We start from the raw sequence: 21,316 nt of genomic DNA on the forward strand, positions 1-21,316 counted from the left end.
TCCCCATCGTGCCACTACTACCCGCAGCACTTCGGAGTCCCCATCGTGCACTACTACCCGCAGCACTTCGAGACCGACCTCAACTGCACTAAGGAGCACCACGCATAATTATACCTCTTTTATTGTGGATTGTTCCAGCCTTTTTGTCTTGCTAGATGTTGTTAGCGATTTACCAAAACTATATTTTGTATGTGTTAGAATATAAGGTTTTTATTTCGTTACATCAGTGACAGCATGTCAAGCTGTCGGTCTCTCGTCTAATTCGAAATAGTAATTGTTACAAAAAAGGCCGGGGGATGTTGGCATTTGGATTAACTTTGGCACAAAGATTGATTATGGTCTGGAAAAGTAGGATAATTTTGTGTTGATACACGCACAGTAGTCCTATATACCTGGGTGTAACCGAGGAGCACATTTCAGTAAAGTATACTTGTTGCAGACAAACTTGCTGTCGGCGATGGCGCCGTGCTACCAGCGGCTCACTGAAGAGGAGCTGAAGCGAAACACGCACGGACCTATGCTCGTCTACAATTGGACACCGGAAAATCTAGGTATATAACTTGACAGGATTGAGCGGACATTTCGTGTTATCGTTGAATAATATCTGCTTCGCCATGGGTAATTTTTACTAGCAACTATGCTAAGGATAATCCAAAAAGGCGGAAGGTTATGTGGCGTTTAGTGGTGTTGATTGATTGAGGATACAGATCCTGTGTAACAGGGACATGTGAGGAGAGAGATGATCAGTAATCTAAGAGGCAAATACACACAAATGAGTCCTCGTCAGGGGTATGACGGCGATTACGATATTGGAGTGCCTGGTATAATGACATTGACGATTTGACGAGTGCGCGTCTTGTCACCCGCCTTGCCGCCGCTCCTCGCACTACTGTAGCGCGTGGAGCGTGACTCATTCAAGCGGTTTGCCTTAAAGCAAGTTCTAGTTGACATTTTTAGGCAATTTAAAATTTTAAGTTTAGTATGTTTAAGTTACTATTGACCTTGAGTATTTTTGCATAAGGATGCCTTTTGTTCGAAGGTCAGATCCCAGCGCCGCAGTACTTCCCGCCGCTAGCGGCGAACCACGCGACGGAGACGGCGGTGTGGCGCTCGGAGCTGGACGTGCGCGACGAGCAGCTGGTGCGCGGCATGCTGCCCAACGTCAACCGGGAGATAGTGTTCCCCGGGTTCCCCACCATGCGCTACATGGACTTTAAGGTCATTCATTTTGTTTTGCAAAAATTACGATGAAAATAATGTTGGTTACGGAAAATGTAATCGGGCGAGGCTTTTGAGATATGTGCTGCCACTGCCGGCTTTGTGAAAATGTGTTTGTTGTTTTAAACTACTAGTAGATGGCGTTTGTAAAGAGGAACAAACCCTTTTTGTACACTTCGAGAATCAGTCGCTTTGCAGGAATGACTGAGGCTCATAGATGGCGCTTGTTTTGTTTCTTTTTGAGAGAAGTTTTACTTCAGTCGTGTGGTCTAACGCACAGCCGTTTTAGTCTGGGATCAAAATTGTTATAGTACTTGTAACGTCGTCGTGTTTGCAGACGAGCATAAAGAAAGTGAAGGTGAAAGTGTTCGACCAGCCGTCGCGCAACGAGAGCATGATCATCGAGCTGCTGCCGACGGACAGCACCGACCCGCCGCTGGAGCTGGTGGCGGAGCGGCTGCTGGGCAGGGTGTGCTGGGTCGGCTGGCCGCACCTCACGCGCGCCAAGTACGTACCTCACGAGCGTCGGCCGCAGCCGGCGCACAGCACCGACCCGCCGCTGGAGCTGGTGGCGGAGCGCACAGTTTTCTTTTCATTAGCTGACTCGTAGAGCACATCAACAGTGTATGCTTTGTTCGGCAGAATAATATCCGTGTCGAACGAGAAGAAGCGTCTGCACCACGTGGAGCAGCACGGCGACAGCGCGGCCGGCGGCGCGGTCAGCTGCGAGCCCAACGCCGGCAACCTGCACAAGCAGTGGCTGGCCGAGCGCTGCACCCTCGTCGAACAGTGAGCATTAGTCTTATTATCGAACATAACATTAATAATGTAATACATAGCATTACTGGATTTATAAGGAAGATATCGCTATAATTTATATTGCATGTGTCGCATTAGTTCACTGCAAATAATTTACTTTTAAATGCAAAGAAAACTAAATCTATTAAGTTTTCATTACCAAATGTTATAAAAAATAGATAAATCTATAATGATCGATGGTCAAACACTGAAAATGGAGAATTCCACAGTTTTCCTGGGGGTGACCTTGGATTGTAAACTTCAGTGGGGTGCTCATATAGAAAAACTGTCTGGTAAATTTAGCTCAGCTGCTTTTGCAGTGAGAGAAATAAGACAGTTTACTGATGTTGATACAGCTAGGCTTGTTTATTTTGCGTACTTCCACAGCGTAATGTCTTACGGTATTTTGTTGTGGGGCAAGGCTGCCGATATACATTCTATATTTGTACTTCAAAAAAGAGCAATTCGGGCAATATATAAACTAAAATCCCTTCGTCAAAAGTTTAAAGAAATAGGTATATTACCAGTAGCCTGTCAGTATATATTTAGCAGTATAGTCTATGTAAGACAAAATATTAATTTGTACAAACGAAAAGGAGATTTAAACCCACGTCTTACTAGACACGGGCATAAATTAGTTATTTCTGCGTATCGTCTCCAAAGAGTTAAAAATCTTTTGTAGGTTTGGGTGTACTCTTCTATAACAAGATCCCCAAGACTGTGATGGACTTGCCAATGCACAACTTTAAGCAATGTGTTAAAAAATATTTACTTAGTCGAGGTTACTACACTATTGATGAGTTCCTTAACGATAAAGGTGCTTGGAGGCCATTGGATCAGCTTCCACCTTCACACAGGAAGTAAAACTATAAGAAATTGTAATTGTTATCAATTGTAAATTAAAATACTGTATGACTTTTTCATTTCAAAAGAGCAACTGTTGAGTTTCTTGCCGGTATCTTCTCAGCAGAACCTGCCTTCCGAACCGGTGGTAGAATCTTTACAAATAGTCAACTGACGTGTCAAAAGTGTTTGTAAATTGAGCCTACTTAAAATAAACGAATTTTGATTTTGATTTTGAATTTTTTAAGATTTTGTTGCAGTTAAAAAGTAGTCCAAGTAAATTCCGTTTTTGCAAGCAAATAAGAATTTATAAGCGAATTTGTTTTTTCTGTTTTTGTTTTCATTTGTTACAAGTGAATAAGAGTATGTATTTGTTACAGCAACATGAACCGTCTCGGCATCGAGCTGGGCGAAGTGAACGTTATTGTTCATGCAGTCAACCTCAGAGGTAGGTCATTTGTGTCGCATCATTTATAGTGTTATTATATATAAAAAAACGTACAATCACCATGAGTTAAAAGGAATGCCACCGTCACGTGTATCGAAGATAGTATGTATGTATTAAATAACATTTCTGAAACTAGGTCAAAGTTCATTAATTTATTTTGTGTTAATTTGCTTGAGCTCATTTTTAAAATAGCTTAGGGGTTCCTTGTATTGGACGCATAAATGTAGCCTAAAAACGCGGCAAAGTGTAAGGGATAAAATATAGCCTATAGGACCCGGGGACAGTGTACCTTCCCAACAGTAAATTTTTTTTCAATGCAAACAAACAATCAAATCTTTTCCTCTTTATAATATTAGTATAGATAATTACTCCTTTTATGAGCTAGGTTCTACTGTATTGTTTAAATAAATACCTTAAATATAGTTTGCCTATTTTTGGAAATTTTTACAATTTACGACGTCACACTGTCCGCAGGCTACAAGTACGCGATACAAGACAACGTATCGATGGTGCTGGAGGAGGAGTGGTGCAAGGTGGCGTGCGGCTATGCGCTGCAGAGCGTGGTCGCCGCCGTGGCCACGCACCCGCGCCCGCCCGCCAAGTTCCTCACGCCGCGCGACGCGTACCCGCCCGGCGACCACTGCTTCCTGCTCACCAACGGACAGTACTACGGCTGCATGGCCACTGTGAGTGATCGTTACAGTACGCGCTGCAGAGCGTGGTGGCCGCCGTGGCCACGCACCCGCGCCCGCCCGCCAAGTTCCTCACGCCGCGCGACGCGTACCCGCCCGGCGACCACTGCTTCCTGCTCACCAACGGACAGTACTACGGCTGCATGGCCACTGTGAGTGATCGTTACAGTACGCGCTGCAGAGCGTGGTGGCCGCCGTGGCCACGCACCCGCGCCCGCCCGCCAAGTTCCTCACGCCGCGCGACGCGTACCCGCCCGGCGACCACTGCTTCCTGCTCACCAACGGACAGTACTACGGCTGCATGGCCACTGTGAGTGATCGTTACAGTACGCGCTGCAGAGCGTGGTGACAGGGTGACCGCGCTGCGGTAGATTCCGTAGTATATCTCGAGCTCGTGTTCCAGGTGGTGAGCTCGGACGCCATCCGCAGCGGCCGCATCAAGGTGACCGTGCAGGAGTGCGTGGAGCCCACGCCCACCGTGCACGCCGCCGCCAGCCCCTACCGCTCCGCCCACCACGCCGCCGCCGCCTGCGGTACGTGCTCTGAGTGTTCCAGGTGGTGAGCTCAGCCGCATCAAGGTGACAGTGCAGGACCCACCGCACGCATGGCCTACACATGGCCTACACATGCCGCAAGGGCAAATAAACATCTTTATGTAGAATTGTAGATAGATTAGAGCGAGAAGGATGCATGTTTAAAAACTAGACGATAGAGAATGGTAATATGACGTATTCAGATGTGCAGACCTAAAGACGCGTTAAATACAGAGTGATAATAAATGAGAGTTCCTTTAAAAGTGTTTTACTTCGAGCATCAAGCCACATGTATGTCGTGGATATTACTTTGTAGGACATGAAAGTTGAAGACTAATCACATAGTTCAGTCCTCGTCTGCACGGTCCAGAGGCGTGAGCAGAGGGGAGCAGGCGACTACAACATTATTTATACAATTATTGACATCAGCCATTACCATTTAATTTTGATAATTTAATAATAACCTGCATTGGAGCAGCGTTGTAAGTCAAACGATAGGATGACGTTTAGCCTCTGTATTGCGCAGGTGTGTCCACACAGATGCTGTCCCGCATCACGGGCGCAGTGCTGGTAGTGGTGGGCGAGAGGAACGACCTGCCCACCGAGACACAGAACAAAGTCAACATCGGACTCAACCTCAAGTTTAACAAGAAGGTCAGTGGGAACATTACCCCAGTTCTCGCCTGCCGCGGTCTAAGGCTGCGGGGATGACGACAGAGGGAGGAGTGTAAGAAGAACATTGTTAATTCATTCATTTACAGTGCGGGTGTAACACCTCTCGCACTGTCGTCCTACCCTCGCTCTTCTGTATCGGGCGGAAGACCGAATTAAGCAAACTTATAACCCTTTGTTTCTGCCAATTCGCTTCCCCTGGTATACCCTGGCGCCCATGAGCAAAGTGACGGGGGAAGCTATGCCAGAAGCCGTAAACAGCGCTACGCTCTGTTATCTCAGCTTAGATGCCGTCGAGAGAAATGAGGCTTCTTACTTCTTGCTAGTTCAATAAACTCACCTGGAGTGTTTTGCGGATGCGGGTCTACCCTTAGACAAGAAGGCGCGAGTCAAATGTGTGAAGTTTACATTCCACTGACACATATGTGTGTCAGTGGAATGTAACCTCTCGCCTTACAAGTGACTCGATCCGCCAAGCGGCGGGATACAGCTAGCTCCAAGATCACAATACAACACAAACCACACAAAGATCATCGCTTTATGGCTCAAGACAGCGAATAAAACGATCGTGTTTTCAAGTCCTTCTTGTTTCATTTTGCCTTTGTTTGTCTTGGGGAAATAAAAAAAAACTCTCGTTACCGTCGTGGTAGGGCGAAAGAGATAACAATTTATGAGACAACTGCAAACATGGCGCGCTTAGGTCTGCTGATGCAAGGTTTTCCCAGTAGAAGCACTCGTTCTGTGTGCAGAACCAAGAGGTGTCGGGCTACACGCGGCGCTGCGCGCTGACGGGCGCGTGGCTGTACTCGGAGCGCTGCGTGCAGCTGGTGGCGGCCTACGCGCTGCACGCGCCCGAGCTGTTCGACAGGCTCGCCTGCTCGCTCAACAACGACATCTTCTTCGAGAGCGACCTGTGGCCCGGCCAAGTGGGGTAACTGGCGATTGTGCATTTTACATTTTTTTATAAACTTCTACCTCTATTTCAATCTTTCCCTTTGACCGTGAAGCTAATAAAGCATTTAGCATTTTAGTCTCCAGAGAAGTACCTACATTTATGCCATTCCATAAAACCCTCAGCCAAGGCAAGCCCCAGGATGTGGTGAAATGGATCAAGAAGCAGCCGCACAGCAACGCGATGCGGCGCGAGTGCGGCTCCGACGCGCTGGAGCCCGAGGAGATGCGCGTGCTGTACAGCAACCTGCGCCAGCAGCTCGACCGGCTGCAGCAGCAGGAGAAGAGCGTCACGCTGCACGTCAAGTGGAACCTGCTCTACAAGGTGAGGAGATGCGCGTGCCGTGCAGCGACCTGCGCCAGCAGCTCGACCGGCTGCAGCAGCAGGAGAAGAGCGTCACGCTGCACGTCAAGTGGAACCTGCTCTACAACGTGAGGAGATGCGCGTGCCGTGCAGCGACCTGCGCCAGCAGCTCGACCGGCTGCAACAGCAGGAGAAGAGCGTCACGCTGCACGTCAAGTGGAACCTGCTCTACAAGGTGAGGAGATGCGCGTGCCGTGCAGCGACCTGCGCCAGCAGCTCGACCGGCTGCAGCAGCAGGAGAAGAGCGTCACGCTGCACGTCAAGTGGAACCTGCTCTACAACGTGAGGAGATGCGCGTGCCGTGCAGCGACCTGCGCCAGCAGCTCGACCGGCTGCAGCAGCAGGAGAAGAGCGTCACGCTGCACGTCAAGTGGAACCTGCTCTACAAGGTGAGGAGATGCGCGTGCCGTGCAGCGACCTGCGCCAGCAGCTCGACCGGCTGCAGCAGCAGGAGAAGAGCGTCACGCTGCACGTCAAGTGGAGTCTACAAGGTGAGGAGACGCGCGTGCCGTACAGCGGCTGCAGTACTAAAGCCCCCGTTCACTTCCAGCCGGAGCTGCACGAAGGCAACATCCAGCCGGACCCGAAGGCCGACTTCAAGATGTACGACCGCGTGGTGTGCGTGGCGCGCAGCATCACGGCACCGCTGGGCGCCAAGGGCACGGTGACGGCCGTGTACGCGCCGGCCGACGGCAACACGGTGCGCCTGTCCGACAAGATGAACGCGCAGCCCTCCTACCAGGTCATGTTCGACGAGCCCTTCGACGGCGCGCAGAGCGAGGACCTGTTCGAGGAGACGAGGTTTTATAGGTGAGCTTTATATGTCACTTATTGTATCGGCCGTGTGCTCTCCCTGGCTAACCACAGGAAGGTTACAGGAGGTGTACAACAGTTTCGCGGGTCTAAGACACTCCGCCAGGCGGCGATTGGAACAGCAAACTTTAAGCACAATACAAAATACTGACATCATCTTAACGTTCGGTGGTTTTTGATCGTTGACGCAAATCATAAGATCAATGATTATTTAATCATAAGATCAAAAGCTCGCAAATTTCTAATCTTGCTTTGCGCGAACAGTTGATGCCCTTAACTATGGGGCGCGATGTCCGTCTGTGTTTGTCCCGTCAACGGAGCTTCCGAGCCACTGCGTGTCTTGTAGCTACTAGCTGAAATGCGGAGTGTGATTTTCTACAAAATGCTGCCAGTATCCGCCGAGTACCCGATACCGATACCCGCCGGAGTCTGTTTTTGCCATTACTACAGGCAAATGTTCCTGTAACAGTGGGCATTGTGCCTTTTTACTATTTATTACGATATATATGTGAATATGATAATACATACTCTGTCAAAAAAATACCGGGTAATCATAACGGGTATCCAAAGCTGCTCTAGCAAAATCCTACCAAATTTAGCTGAGGACCCGGGTCACAATATCTGAGCACAGAAAAACTTCGAGCAAATTCCGGCCGGGTCACACGTGCCGGGATTTGTTTGAAGTTTTTCTCTGCTAAGATATTCATCGCTGCCAAGTAGTATAATATGGTGGTGTGTCCAGGATGCTGCCCACCAACATGCTGAACATATCGTTCGGGCGCAAGCTGCGCGGCTCCGTGAGCTGCGCCGACACTCAGCCCTTCACGTACCGGCCCACCGTGCTGCGCCGCGAGGACGGCCACCACTCGGCCTTCGCCAGCTACAGGTGACTGACTCCTCGTCTGCGCGGTCCGTGAGCTGCGCCGACACTCAGCCCTTCACGTACCGGCCCACCGTGCTGCGCCGCGAGGACGGCCACCACTCGGCCTTCGCCAGCTACAGGTGACTGACTCCTCGTCTGCGCGGTCCGTGAGCTGCGCCGACACTCAGCCCTTCACGTACCGGCCCACCGTGCTGCGCCGCGAGGACGGCCACCACTCGGCCTTCGCCAGCTACAGGTGACTGACTCCTCGTCTGCGCGGTACAGGGTGCAGAGTATGACATCAAAAGATAACGAGCGGGCAGCGTGATCCGTCCTTTCATTAACTAGCACCACGCAGACGAGGACCGAGTGTAGGATGTTCTATGAGTTATTAGTTTTTAGCAATAAAAACTTGTAGGAAGACGAAAAAAGTAATACCACTTATACAATACAAGTGGTATTCGTATTAAACTGTAAAAATCGTGTAAAGTCAATCCATTCTGAAAAATCTGACTTTGGATTAAAGATGAACAGACAACCGCTCTGTATTCCATTGCAGTTCACACTCTGATTAGTCTACGTCAGGTCGTTTGTGTATGCAACTGACGAGTGCGGCAGAAAGGTCTGCAGTGCTGTAGGATGTACCGCTAACGCCGCCACTGTTGCAGCCCGCCGCGCGAGATCCCGTCGCCGGCGGAGGCGCGCGCTGCGCACCACAACAACGTCACCAACGGGCCGCAGCAGGTGCGCGTCTTGTACTATCTCACTACTTGTCTATATTTCTGTTATGACTAATTGTTGAAGTTAAACTTCTTTACTCACTTTGCGTTACCAAAAGTGTAATCGGGCGATGTTCTTGAGATGCGTGCTGTACAGTTTGTTATTTCAGTAGATGGTGTTCTTGGAAAACTTTAAAACAATCCCTTTTGTAGACATCAAAAACCTGTTGCGATGTAGTAATGTCTGAGGCTCGTAGATGGCGCTGTGCTTTTTATTTTGTCTATAGTCGTGTGGTCTAAAGCACAAATAATATATAGTTAATACATAATATATAGTTTTGTAAGATAACTTAAATATCACTCCGTATATCTTCGAGTCGACCAAAATGCACTGAAATATAGATAGATACATTTAATTCTTTCATTATTATTCTGTCATGGAACCATCAGGCATCATAGATGTCGACACCCCGATGTCGTCAATATCAATCTACCAAGCGGTTTAGTTCCTCATACTTCATATACCGCAAAATACAAAATTCCCTTCAAGCAAAAATAGCTTCTGTAACGGATCAGGAGTTAATTTTGCAGCTTTTGATCACCTTCATTACAAAATGATAAATAAATGAGAAAATAAATAAATATGAATTATGATCGCCGAATGTTGTCCGCAGGACAACGCGACGAGTTTACTGAAGAGCTTGCTGAAGATCAGCGAAACTGAACCCGACTCCAATGGTAAAACCAAGGTAAATGGATTTCATTATTTTGTGTCAAGTTTTTGTTTGACTGAGATACAAGTAGCACCTCGTGTTGAGTTTTTGACAAACAGTCTCATACAATATAATAAAAAATATTAACTGTGTGTTTTTAGCACACAGTACACAATATCATCAATCAATTTACAATATCCTAATTTTTGGTAAACATACAATGTGTAGACAAATTCTTAGGCATCTTTTATGCATTTTTATAGATTTATGCTCAAGCCATATTTCACGTGAATTGTTTATCAACAAACAAATTAGAATTGAGGGTATAAATAGCTAGTCATTTCATAACTAATAATGAAAATTTTGATTGATAAGCTTAAAACAATTTGATATAATTAATATATTTAAAATAACATTTTATGAGAAAACAATATGTAATTTAAAATAAAGAAGTGATGAAATGACACGCGATATTACCTTAAATTCTAATTTGTTTGTCGGTAAACTGTGCACATCTAGTCTGGCTGGTAGTGTAGGCGGTGTTGTGATGTACGGAACACCAACTGAAGTGGTTGTGGTTGTCAGTCGCAGAGTCTCCCCGAGCCCGCTTCCAGTTGGCGCATCAAAAACGATACTCAAAAAACTTCAACACCCAAGTAAGATGTCTTATATTTTGTTTCTATTGTAAAGTATTATATTTTCTGTTGTAAAGTACCAATTTGGTGCTTCATACCCATTATTGTTTTACGATCTAGCTTACGTACGAGTGTTTGACTAATTAATAATTTAACATTACCCTAAATAACAGTTTATATATAGACCTTTCAACTGTCACATTAGAAATATCCTTGAATTTTGCTGGACCTTTCAACTGTTACATTAAAAATGACCTTGAACTAAAAGAGCAAAAGCTATAACAAGGTTATTTTTAAAATTTGCGTGCTATTTTGTAGCAAATTGTATGCCAACATTTATTATATTAAGATCTGTATTTAACAATTTGCAAATAACGAATTATGAATTATGGGCAGAATAAACTGTACCTCTTCCAAGTTAGCGGCTTCCGTCTAAGACTGCATCGTCACTTGACATCACGTGAGGTCGCAGTCGAGAGCTATCATAATCATCAAAAAAAGCTAAACTAGATTGAATACAGCGTTCATATAACATAATATTTTGTATATAATACAAAAGTGATATAATTAAATGTTTATATTTCAAGCAGCACAGTTCCCCCGTTTTGGCATTTGTTGTCCGGGTAAGTGTTGTTTGTGCACACGTTGATATCCCTCCGTTTCCATCTTAGATTGCATCATCACTTACCATTAGATGATATTGTAATCAAGAGCTTATTTGTAGAGAATAAAAGAAAACGCTATAACAACGTGTCTGTTGCAGAGCACCGAACTGGCGCGCGCAGAGCAAGGACAGCGCGGCGCAGGTACGGTACCGCTGGCGGCAGCTGAGCGAATACGTGTTCTAACATCATCTACATCTTATTAACAGAATTAAAGAAAAAAACATTTATTTTAAAAATTGAGTTACACTTGACACCTTAAAACTATTGTAGTGCCTGACACCCGAACCACTTGGGCAAGTCGAAAACCAAAAGAAGTCTAAGCAACACCACTATGTCACATTTGCCACACTTTAGTAAAGGATCCAGCTCAGCATTGTGCTGCATGTTCCAAGCAACTGTTGGACATACAGCGCTGATTTTCAGCTGACCTCGAACCAGGTATCTGCGTTAAAATAATCTCTATGTATTTACATATATAAAAATCAATGCCATTTATCGTTGTAATTTTATAACTCAAGAACGGGCTCACCTATCCAAACCAAATGTTTAATTCCCACCAAGAATGTTACCAGTAAACCCTCGAATGGCAGAGTGAACCTTGAGTGAAGTCCCGGACTCGTGACCGAAGGATGTAGGGTTAAAGACGTTTTTTAAAACTAGTTAACACTCCCCTTCTCCACTCAGTTCATTCTCCCCGCCTATACCAAAATAATTCATGAAGCCTTATTATTATTAGGCTAAGCCGCCCGAGCGGTTTACCACTACTCCCCACCTAACTCACGGAGCATTTCGTACTATCTCGGCTCATGGCGACACGAGCCGACCTGTCGAATGACTCACTTGTGCCGACACGTTTATATAATATATGCGCCGAATAACAGAACCTTGTTTTTGAGCGAAGATCCTGAGACACTGATTTTTTAAATTTACTTCAGGGTACAATAATTGTAAAATTACTTATTTTAACAATAAAGATAGTGCAACACAAACCACAGTAGGTTTTACTGTGCACTGGTTATTATTACATAATACAATATTTAAGAACAAAAATAATTAACAAACAAAAGAGAAGAAAAACCAAGAACAATTGTCCCCCAGAGCCAGCCGCCCATGCCGCCCTACCCCACGTTCGCTGCACCGCCGCCGGCGCCCTTCCCGCACGCGCACCCGCGCAACCAGCGCCACCAGCCCCCGCCGCGCAACCAGCAGCCCAACAGCTTCGGCACTCACTTTGCCAACCAGAACAGTTTCAACAACCAGCATGTTGGCAACCAAACTTTCCCTAAACATCTACCGAATGTCAACCAAGCCATGACGTTGGGACCAGCGTGGATTAAAGGGCAGGTCAGTTTCGAGCACATCTATGTCATTATATTATTTATATATTATTATGATAATAGTTGTTCACTGTAGAGCCAAACTCACTACGTATAGGTATTCAGAATTTGGACCCATCATACCGCTCCAATGTGGGTTGACAGGCTAATGTTTTCATTTTATAATGATCACGATGGTAATAATCAATGACCGAGACCGACAGTTCTACATGCTCTCCAGGCACGACGTTCATGACGTCACTCAACTGCGGTTCGCGGATGATGTAGTCATCATGGCAGAGACTGGACGACTTAGTACCATGCTCAGTAACCTCAGCAGAGTTTCTCAATAGGTGAGCCTGAAAATGAACAAAGCGAAAATGCATCATGTATCGCTCCAACCAGTTATAATTGAGAACTCTGCACTAGAAATTGTAGATGAATACATATACCTAGGACATATGATCCAGTTAGGTAGGTAAAATTTCGAGAAATAGGTGAACCGCCGAATCCAACTCGGCTGGGCTGCATTCAGGAAACTTCGCGACATGTTTTCGTCCAAAATTCCTCAGTGCCTGAAGACAAAAGTTTACGAACAGTGTTGCCGGTGGTGGCCAGTGCTGACCTATGGTTCCGAGACTTGTTCGCTAACTATGGGCATCATAAGTAGGCTCAGAGTCACACAGCGGGCGATGGAACGAGCTATGTTAGGCGTATCTCTGCGTGATCGAATCAAAAATGATCCGCAGAAGAACCAAAGTCACCGACATAGCTCAATGAGTCGCGAAACTGAAGTGGTAATAGCACATTGAAGGGCCGATGGACGTTGGGGACCCAAAGTGCTGAAATGGCGACCCCGCACTAAAAAGCGCAGTGTTGGACGACCCCCACCAGGTGGACTTGTGACATCAAGCAAATCGCAGGAATTCGCTGGATGCAGGTGGCTAAGTACCGTGATGTTTAGACGTCCCTAAAAAAGGCCTATGTCCTGCAGTGGACGTCCATCGGCTGATATGTTGATGATGATAACAATTCTATCAATTTAGTTCCGTAAATAATCAACTGTTAGCTATGCCCGGCGTATAGATCCTGTGCCTATGATCAGCATAGTCAGTGAGTCAGTGTGTATCCGCAGAGTCAGCCGAGCGACCCTGTGGAGTCGGCGGCGAGCCAGCCGGGCGCAGACAAGCTGAACAATCCCTTCATTCCGCTGCAGGCGCAGGCGAGGTGAGTGACACGAGTGCTACACGTGATTTTAATCATTTCTACTTTTTGAACATGCATGCTCTTTATACAAGTTTTTGTTTATGATATGCCCCATAATTAATTGCGCTAAATAGTTCATGTAAAATATATTGGCTAGCGTTTGCTTGAGCTTGGCGGTACGCTGTGGCATATCCGATTGAGTATGTATTACCAAGAAAAATAAGCCCAAAATCGATGGACATTGACTTAGCTTGTTCAATTTAACAGTTCTATGACCATTTACTGACTTCATAATATGACCAGCTCCACGGGACCCCAGTAACCTGAGACACGCAAGTGTATTCAATTTGAATTCAATCTAACATCAGAAAAAAAATATATTATAGTTTCTGATAATTGATCACATAAGAACCAGACAAACTAAATGACAATTTATAAATAGTGTCGATATGATACTTTTTCATGTCTAATCAATGGGCGATAAGGGACATAAAAAATGTGTAATTATTGTATTCAAGGCAAGTAAATGAAGTGGCAACCCTGACGAGGCTTAGTTTAAACCACTCGAGGCAAGGATTATAGTGTTCAAGTGTTTGTGCAGGGTTTCCCCAGCGCGCCTCCGGTGGGACACTTATGGTGAAGGCCTTGTTGGCCAAGCCGGCGTTATTATAAACTGAAACTCAAATACTTTTAATGCAAAGTGAACAAATCCGACTATGTCCACTTGGAAGTGACCAATCAAATGATGATGAATTTGTTGTCCTATTCTCTGCAAAACCGACTAGTACCATCAGATACGCAACCCAGACACGCCAATAACTCTCCTCTTTTAAACCTTAGTAATAGTTAGTGACCCTGCTTTCTGCACCCACGGCCGTGGGTTCGACTCCCACAACTGAAAAATATTTGTGTGACGAGCGTTTTCTGGGAATTTTCCAATGTCTCGGTGTTTTAATTAATTACATAAGTATTTATATGTAGTTAATAAATAAATGCACAATGTACAATATATGATAAAATTAGCTATCTTGACATTATAAAAATAACACAGTGAATAACAGTGGTAACACAGCATTTGTTATGCTAGATGAAAAAATTGTTATTTTCCTGCAATTGCGAAGCGAATGTTTCTAAAATTTACACAAGCAAAGCGAAAAATTAGAATGTTTTAACTATCATAGTATTTATTACCTTTGATCATCACGTTATTTTGTAGTCGCACTACAGGCTAATTCATAAACCTCCTCCCTCCTGTAAGAGAGGAATTGAAGCGTGGCCAGTCATGGTTGGCGAGGGCTCTTACGGATCAAATGCTAATAACAGTGATCAATTCTGTAAATTATACAGTCTCTCTGAGGCACAAAGGTTGTTCCACTGCCGACTTTCCAACTCCGATCAGATAGCTGACAATTTCTTGAAAGCAAGAAAACCCCGATATGTTTTGCAACCCAAAGCCGAGCATGACGACCATTTTAGCGACGACCAACGAAGAAGAATTATTTTTTTTAGTTATAATAGTAATTCATCGCCGACATCATTGGTGTGTAAAGCACTGCAAAGGGTAGAAGCCTCCTTTTTTCCATAACAGAGGTTTGAACCGTACGGTCTAAGTCTAATATATTAGCCTGACTCAGCACTAGACCCAGGTCCTAATGATCTGACCAGATCATTACTCCTTTGATCCATTCATCATCTTGATGATGATCAACTACTGAATCAAAGGGGTATTGATTATTGTAATATATGAATTAGCGTTAATCTGTTTACAAACGTAATGAACGGAAAGTTATGGTCTTATCGGTTTAAATGAAGCTATTGATGCTTCATCGATCGGGTGTCGAGCGCGGTGATTGCGCGCTGTCACGCCGATTTATCGATAACAAGTGTTAGAAGCACTCTAGATTGTAAAGTGTTGCTACAGCGCCTGACGCCAGGGACGTCGTTCACGTACTTGGTTCGTGACGAGCAACTCCCGACTTCTGACTAAATGGAGAACATGTCCTCGACAAAATAATTGCGGTAATATTTTACTTGATAGGTATTATCGACAAAGCATTTTGACTTTATTTCAAACTTAACGTTCCAGTTTACCTGGCAGATATACCTACACGCGAGATAGTGTAGAACTCTCAACATTCTTTAAGTAGTCTTATTTTGTTTTTATGAAGTGTAAGCTACTGCAAAGGCAAAGATTTAGATAGCGAAATCACGTTGCGATAGTGAGTCAAGTGCATTCTAAGAAACGTGTGATGTCATAGTATTATTATGTGACTGTTTATCTCCGACTGAGTCCTCGTGAATAAATCACAAGGTTCTCAGCCAAAATCTTAATGAACCGAAATGAACATTTGGGATCACATATTTACAACAATGTTGTAGTAAAAATTACTTTGTCCTTGTTTTCTTTGTGGCTTTCCGACATATTGCCACTCATAAGAGGTTCCTCCTATGAAACGTCCTAACATAAACCTCGCCATGTTTTTAAAAAAAAAGAACAAATTTGTTCCAATGTGCATGGATGGCTAATAAACCCTGAATTGGGGATCCAGGGATTTATATATTTCTAGTCAGACTACAACTTGAACAATATGAAAGAGATGTAAACTGATCTGTGTTGCTGCAGGCGGCAGAGCTCCAGCGGCTCCTCCTCTCGCAGAGATGTGGAGGCGACGCCGGCGCCGCCCCCCGCGCCGGTGCAGATCCTGGCGCGCCCGCCACAACCAGTGAGTACATCTTCTTACTTATAAGAAATTTTTTTTAGTCTTCCTATGTCTTACTTAAACTTGAAATCGGCTTGACCAATGAGAGTAGAATGTGTCTAATTTTTTACGATGCGTCGCGTTTGTATGCGTAAATGTAAACTAAAGGAACATCACAGCAGAACTGTATCGTTAATTTATTTGGAGCGAATCCGTTGACGACGCTGTGCTATCGAAATTAGTTAACCAAAAAAGTGGTCGCTAACCAACCAACAAGTATGGTATATGTTTTGCTGACGCTCCTTCAATTAATTACGAAATTACCCGTCACATTTATCGAAAAATAATACGCGTTGCAGTGCCAATTAATATCAAACTATAGATCAATTTAGGATTTTACTAGCTGACGTCGCGCGGTTTCACTCGCGTGGTTCCAGTTCCCGTAGGAATACGGGGATAATATATAGCCTATAGCTTTCCTAGATAAATGGGCTATCTAACACTGAAAGAATTTTTCAAATCGGACCAGTAGTTCCAGAGATTAGCGCGTTCAATCAAACAAACAAACAAACACTCTTCAGCTTTATAATATTAGTATAGATTATAATATTAGTATAGATTATTTTTACAAATTGTTTCTGGTCTGTTCTACTGCTAGTCATTCAAAGCTCCTCCTAGTATTATAAATCTCTTTGTGTTCAGATCCAGCAGCAGCAGACGACGGCGAGGCCGCAAAGAAAGAAGAAAACCAGAATCGCAGCCAACCTGCCCTTCCAGATGGACTAGTGTCTAAGAGTACCGTGACCTCAGAGATTAAATTAATGTACATTATACTCAGGGTTGCCACCTACTGTTTATAACATAGTCAAATAGTGTATATTTTTATTAAACTGCAAAAATTACTTCTGGAAAATTTAAATTTAAAGAACTTAAAAAGCGCGACAATTTATTTATGTACATATGCGAGTTTTAATTTCATCATAACTTTGAAATGATTTTAGATTTTAATGCTTACATTACCTAAGGTGATATTACATTAAGGTGATAGTATCCTAGGAATCCTTTCTTTTTGTTATGTTTTACAGTAACTAATTACAGGCTTTTATTTAATTTGTCGTTAGCTATGTGTGGGTTAATGTTGGATACTGAATGTGTGGTCATACTTGCTTATCTTCAGTGACAATAATGTAACATGTTCCGTACGGCTGATCTGATGTTGTAGTCGTAAAATGGAATATGAACTCCTAAACTAAACAAGGTAAACGATACACACGTCTACCTCAGGTGTTGTTCAAGCGTACATAATTTTTTTAAAATTATAATTTTTAAATATTACTTAAACAGTGCGGTTGGCAACCCTAATCATACACATCATCAGTGACAAACACATATAAAATTATATTTATACAACAGAACGTTTACTAAGTGTAGTTAGTGAAATTGTATGAATGCCACATCATTGGTGTAGGAAAATATATTTCTTGTTCATATACATTGTACCACGAAGGTGCGATACTTAATAAAATAAGATCGAAACAAGGTAACGAAACTTGGTATATAAATATATTCAATGTAAATAAAACTTTGTGATGTACATGCGATGAAAAGACAGAACCAATTTAATCGTTTCTACTGTTGTAGATACGTTTATGTTAAGCATTGATATAAATACTAAGTTTCATGATTCAGTTGAATAAGGAAAATCAAATAGCATATGGAAGGTTCACACTAAAGGTCAGCAGGCGGACGGTGGATGCGTCTGCAGGCCATGTGTGCGCTGGGAAATTATTTCTCAAAATAACTATGAAGTACGAAATCTTGTCAAAATAAAAATCATTTAAAAAGTGAAGTAGTAGCAGTCAGTGAATTTGGTTGATTTGACATCCGAGTCTTCGCCCGCACGGTCCAGAGGCGAGGGAAATGAGCCTTCTTAGCTCCGCTCTGTCGTCACAGCGTGCACACGCGGGTGAACACTCATGCGGTTATAGCTCGTGCGCTGTAGGATGGTGCGGGTGATCATTCATTTCACTCTTGAAAGTTTGCCGCGATTCACGATAATCGTACGTAGTATGAACGTCATAAAGCAACTGTCACCCGCGCCATGCTACAGTGTCAACTGTAGTCTATAGTAACTGATCAGTTTGTGTACCACATTACAGCATCATCACACTGGCGTCTGTCGACGGCCTCGTGTGAGGAGGCTGTGGACGTTAATTTGGCACTAGTTGAGCATAACTTAAGTTTTGCAATAAAATTAAAATTACTTAAATGTAAATATGTAAAGATATTGGTCGTCTCCTCAAAACTTAAAAGCAGCTGATCTCATCTTGAATATTAGAATATTATTGTTTTTTTTTGCCCGACGTAGTTTAAAAACGAGTACCTAGCTACCTGTACTTAACAGAGCTATCGCACTAGCGGATTGCGAACGTTCTCAAAGCGATCAATTCTACTTTTATTCTTCTTGATACACTTATACTATACCTTAATGATTAATTCAAGTTTTATGTACTTATTACATATTTACGTTTAAAAATTACCTGTTATTAAATCAATTCAATTTTAATATCATAAAAAACATGTTTTATCAATTAGTGCCAAACATTTTAATAAATTTAATTACTCGTAATAAATAAAATATTTTTTAGAATAACACATTTGTACATTTTGTAAATATAATGTGACGATTATTTTGAACATAGCGCGTATTGTGAGTTAGACGTACGATCCAAGTTCCTTTATGTAAGAAAATGCTTATTTTATACATTTGACGTGTCGACGCAAAGCAGAGCAGGTTACGTGATAGGCGTCCTTCGATATGAACCTGTTGAAATTGCACTTCGCTTTGTTGTTGCTAAAACTGTGTCTCACACAATTTAGAAATTGTTTAAATTAAATAAAGATCACTCTACAATCATCTTATAGTTAAAGCATTAACATTTTTACAATTTTTATTATGATTTTGACCAAGCAGCCAACATGTATTTATTGTTTGTAAAAGAAAAACAAACAATACATGTTAGTGTTTGATAGATAGTAAATTCTACAAGAATTTGATTATAGATAATTGTTTTTCGGGAAACACTTTGTATTTGGTTGTAATAGTAGTAGTAGCGTTGGGCTGCGTGCTTGTGTGTGTGCTACTGAAGGAGCGTTCGCAAAACGGAAACTTGTTCTGAAAATATCATTTGCGTACGAGCGGGTATCGAGCTAACGGATAGTTGGTAAACGGGATTTTATGCCGCGTTACAGTATTGTTTTAATTAAATGAACGCGCGCACGTCGCCATCCGCTCCTTTGTCGTGCTTCGGTACTACGTGGACGAGGACTCGTTTATACGTCTCGCCTGTAGGAACTGTTCAGTTTGTGTGAACACTTCACAGAATGTTCACATTCAACGCATCCGCTAGTGTGCCCTCACGCACTGGCAACTTACTACTACATCCAAAGAGACTTCCTCAAGTAGACAACTGCCCCACAATCGGTCTAGTGTCCATTGTCCAATAAACACGTTGCGTTACGTTTTGACGCTGCGTCGTTTTCCATATATTCTAAATAGTATCCCACATTATCGCGTTGCTATGACGCACAGTGTTTCGATCCATTGTTGAGACTACGTCATAGCAACGCAGGTGCGGCACACAATGCGTTGATATTGTATCAAGTCCATGATGCAAACATCAGATCTAGAAACAAACACCGGCAAACCACCGGCACTAGATCTATACAGTCTGCACGTTTCTGTTGCCTTGGTATTCATCATTCTTAATATTTATAACCATTTGCATTAGAACCGTTGTTAATTAAAATATTAACGTGTATCTTTACCGCGCAGCTATAGATATGCTGTTGTTGAGGAGCTCCTACGTGTCGGTGTTATGACGTTTACCAACCACACGATCTATTTACATTTACTTGCTCGTCTCGATCGTTTATATGGAGCAGTCTTAAAACGCATTTGGATTAACCGCTGGTATAGTAAATATTTATTTTATATTCTGCTACAAACAAAACCAGCAGAAATATAAATTTCGGCAGAGAACTATGAAAACTGTTATTCAGAACTAATACGCAAGAAAAGTTTTATTGATTGGTACTTAATGATCTTAATGATTACGCAATACAAATAATAATGTTTGTTTTATTTAACTATATAAAATCTATCTATCTTTACAAAATAATCTTGTTTCCCTCTTAAAATGGCCGTTTACTTTTTCGTCGATGTGGAATCAATAAATAAGTCATGTTTAAAAAAACGAAAACAAAATCAAATGTGTATCAGCATCTGTGTTATTTATTATCTGTGGCAATAAAATATAATTAGTACCTACGTACAGTAGTTTTTTTTAATTTCCATGTACTCCCCCCTCTACTCCGATAAAAAATCAATTTTAGCCAAGAATCTCTTTCACACTACACCTCACAAGCCATACACCAAACGGTTTAGTGTTTGTCAAAATTATTTGTTGTTAATTATTAATTTGACGGTTATTCCTTGAGTGTATCAAGTAACAACGTGACGTCACAAATTGGACGACAGCTTTTGTCGTTTGGAAAAAATTATAAAATACTTAATTTTTAAATTGAACTTTCTATGAAATCTTTAACTTTTATTAACTATTATCGATATATTTCAGCCCTTATTCCTATATGAAATTAATATTGTTTATATTCAATTTGATATGAGTCAACTACACTATGAGTGGCGTGCACTTCATGGAGGCAAAAACGCACTGCCTACGCCTAGGCATCATTACAAACCTTTATTGGGGGAGTTTCTTTTTTTATAGGTATAATTTCTACCCTAGTTACAACCGTTGTGCACGCCACTCCACCCGGCATTTCCACAGTGAATTCATGGTATATTCGTCTGTACCTATTATGCAGACCAATATATCGAATACGATAAATATAATTTAGGTATAATGAGACATGTAGGTAAACCTGCTAAATTAGTTGATTAAAATGTATATTGTATAATGTGACATACTGTAACCTGTTGAGTTGACTACAGTGACGAGCAATCGTTGCGTGGCTCGTCCGGACGAGTACTTTGACGAACACTACTAGACTAATCTCGGCTTTATGTTTTACTAGCGGACGCCCGCGACTTCGTCCGCCTTTAGACCTCTTTAATCCAGCCCTTACAGTAGTATCGCTGTAACTTCT

The 21,316-nt window shown here is 42.9% G+C and overlaps 1 protein-coding gene across 1 annotated transcript in view; it reads left to right on the forward strand.

Annotated features, from left to right (window-relative positions):
• LOC112045057 (5'-3' exoribonuclease 1) overlaps positions 1-20,387 on the forward strand; it is a 30,708-nt gene extending 10,321 nt beyond the window's left edge. Inside the window, exons 13-29 of the mRNA XM_052882386.1 lie at positions 440-551; positions 1,040-1,218; positions 1,556-1,725; positions 1,861-2,007; positions 3,240-3,307; positions 3,782-3,997; positions 6,245-6,480; positions 7,070-7,329; positions 8,075-8,218; positions 8,863-8,938; positions 9,588-9,662; positions 10,218-10,282; positions 11,025-11,067; positions 12,025-12,270; positions 13,378-13,469; positions 16,072-16,171; positions 16,850-20,387. Coding sequence (XP_052738346.1) covers positions 440-551; positions 1,040-1,218; positions 1,556-1,725; positions 1,861-2,007; positions 3,240-3,307; positions 3,782-3,997; positions 6,245-6,480; positions 7,070-7,329; positions 8,075-8,218; positions 8,863-8,938; positions 9,588-9,662; positions 10,218-10,282; positions 11,025-11,067; positions 12,025-12,270; positions 13,378-13,469; positions 16,072-16,171; positions 16,850-16,933 — 2,313 coding nt within the window. The 3' untranslated portion in view covers positions 16,934-20,387. The remainder of the gene's footprint in view (positions 1-439; positions 552-1,039; positions 1,219-1,555; positions 1,726-1,860; positions 2,008-3,239; positions 3,308-3,781; positions 3,998-6,244; positions 6,481-7,069; positions 7,330-8,074; positions 8,219-8,862; positions 8,939-9,587; positions 9,663-10,217; positions 10,283-11,024; positions 11,068-12,024; positions 12,271-13,377; positions 13,470-16,071; positions 16,172-16,849) is intronic.
• The last annotated feature ends 929 nt before the right edge of the window (positions 20,388-21,316 follow it).

The sequence above is a fragment of the Bicyclus anynana genome, chromosome 7, assembly GCF_947172395.1.
Source record: "Bicyclus anynana chromosome 7, ilBicAnyn1.1, whole genome shotgun sequence".
NCBI classification, from domain to species: Eukaryota; Metazoa; Arthropoda; class Insecta; order Lepidoptera; family Nymphalidae; genus Bicyclus; species Bicyclus anynana.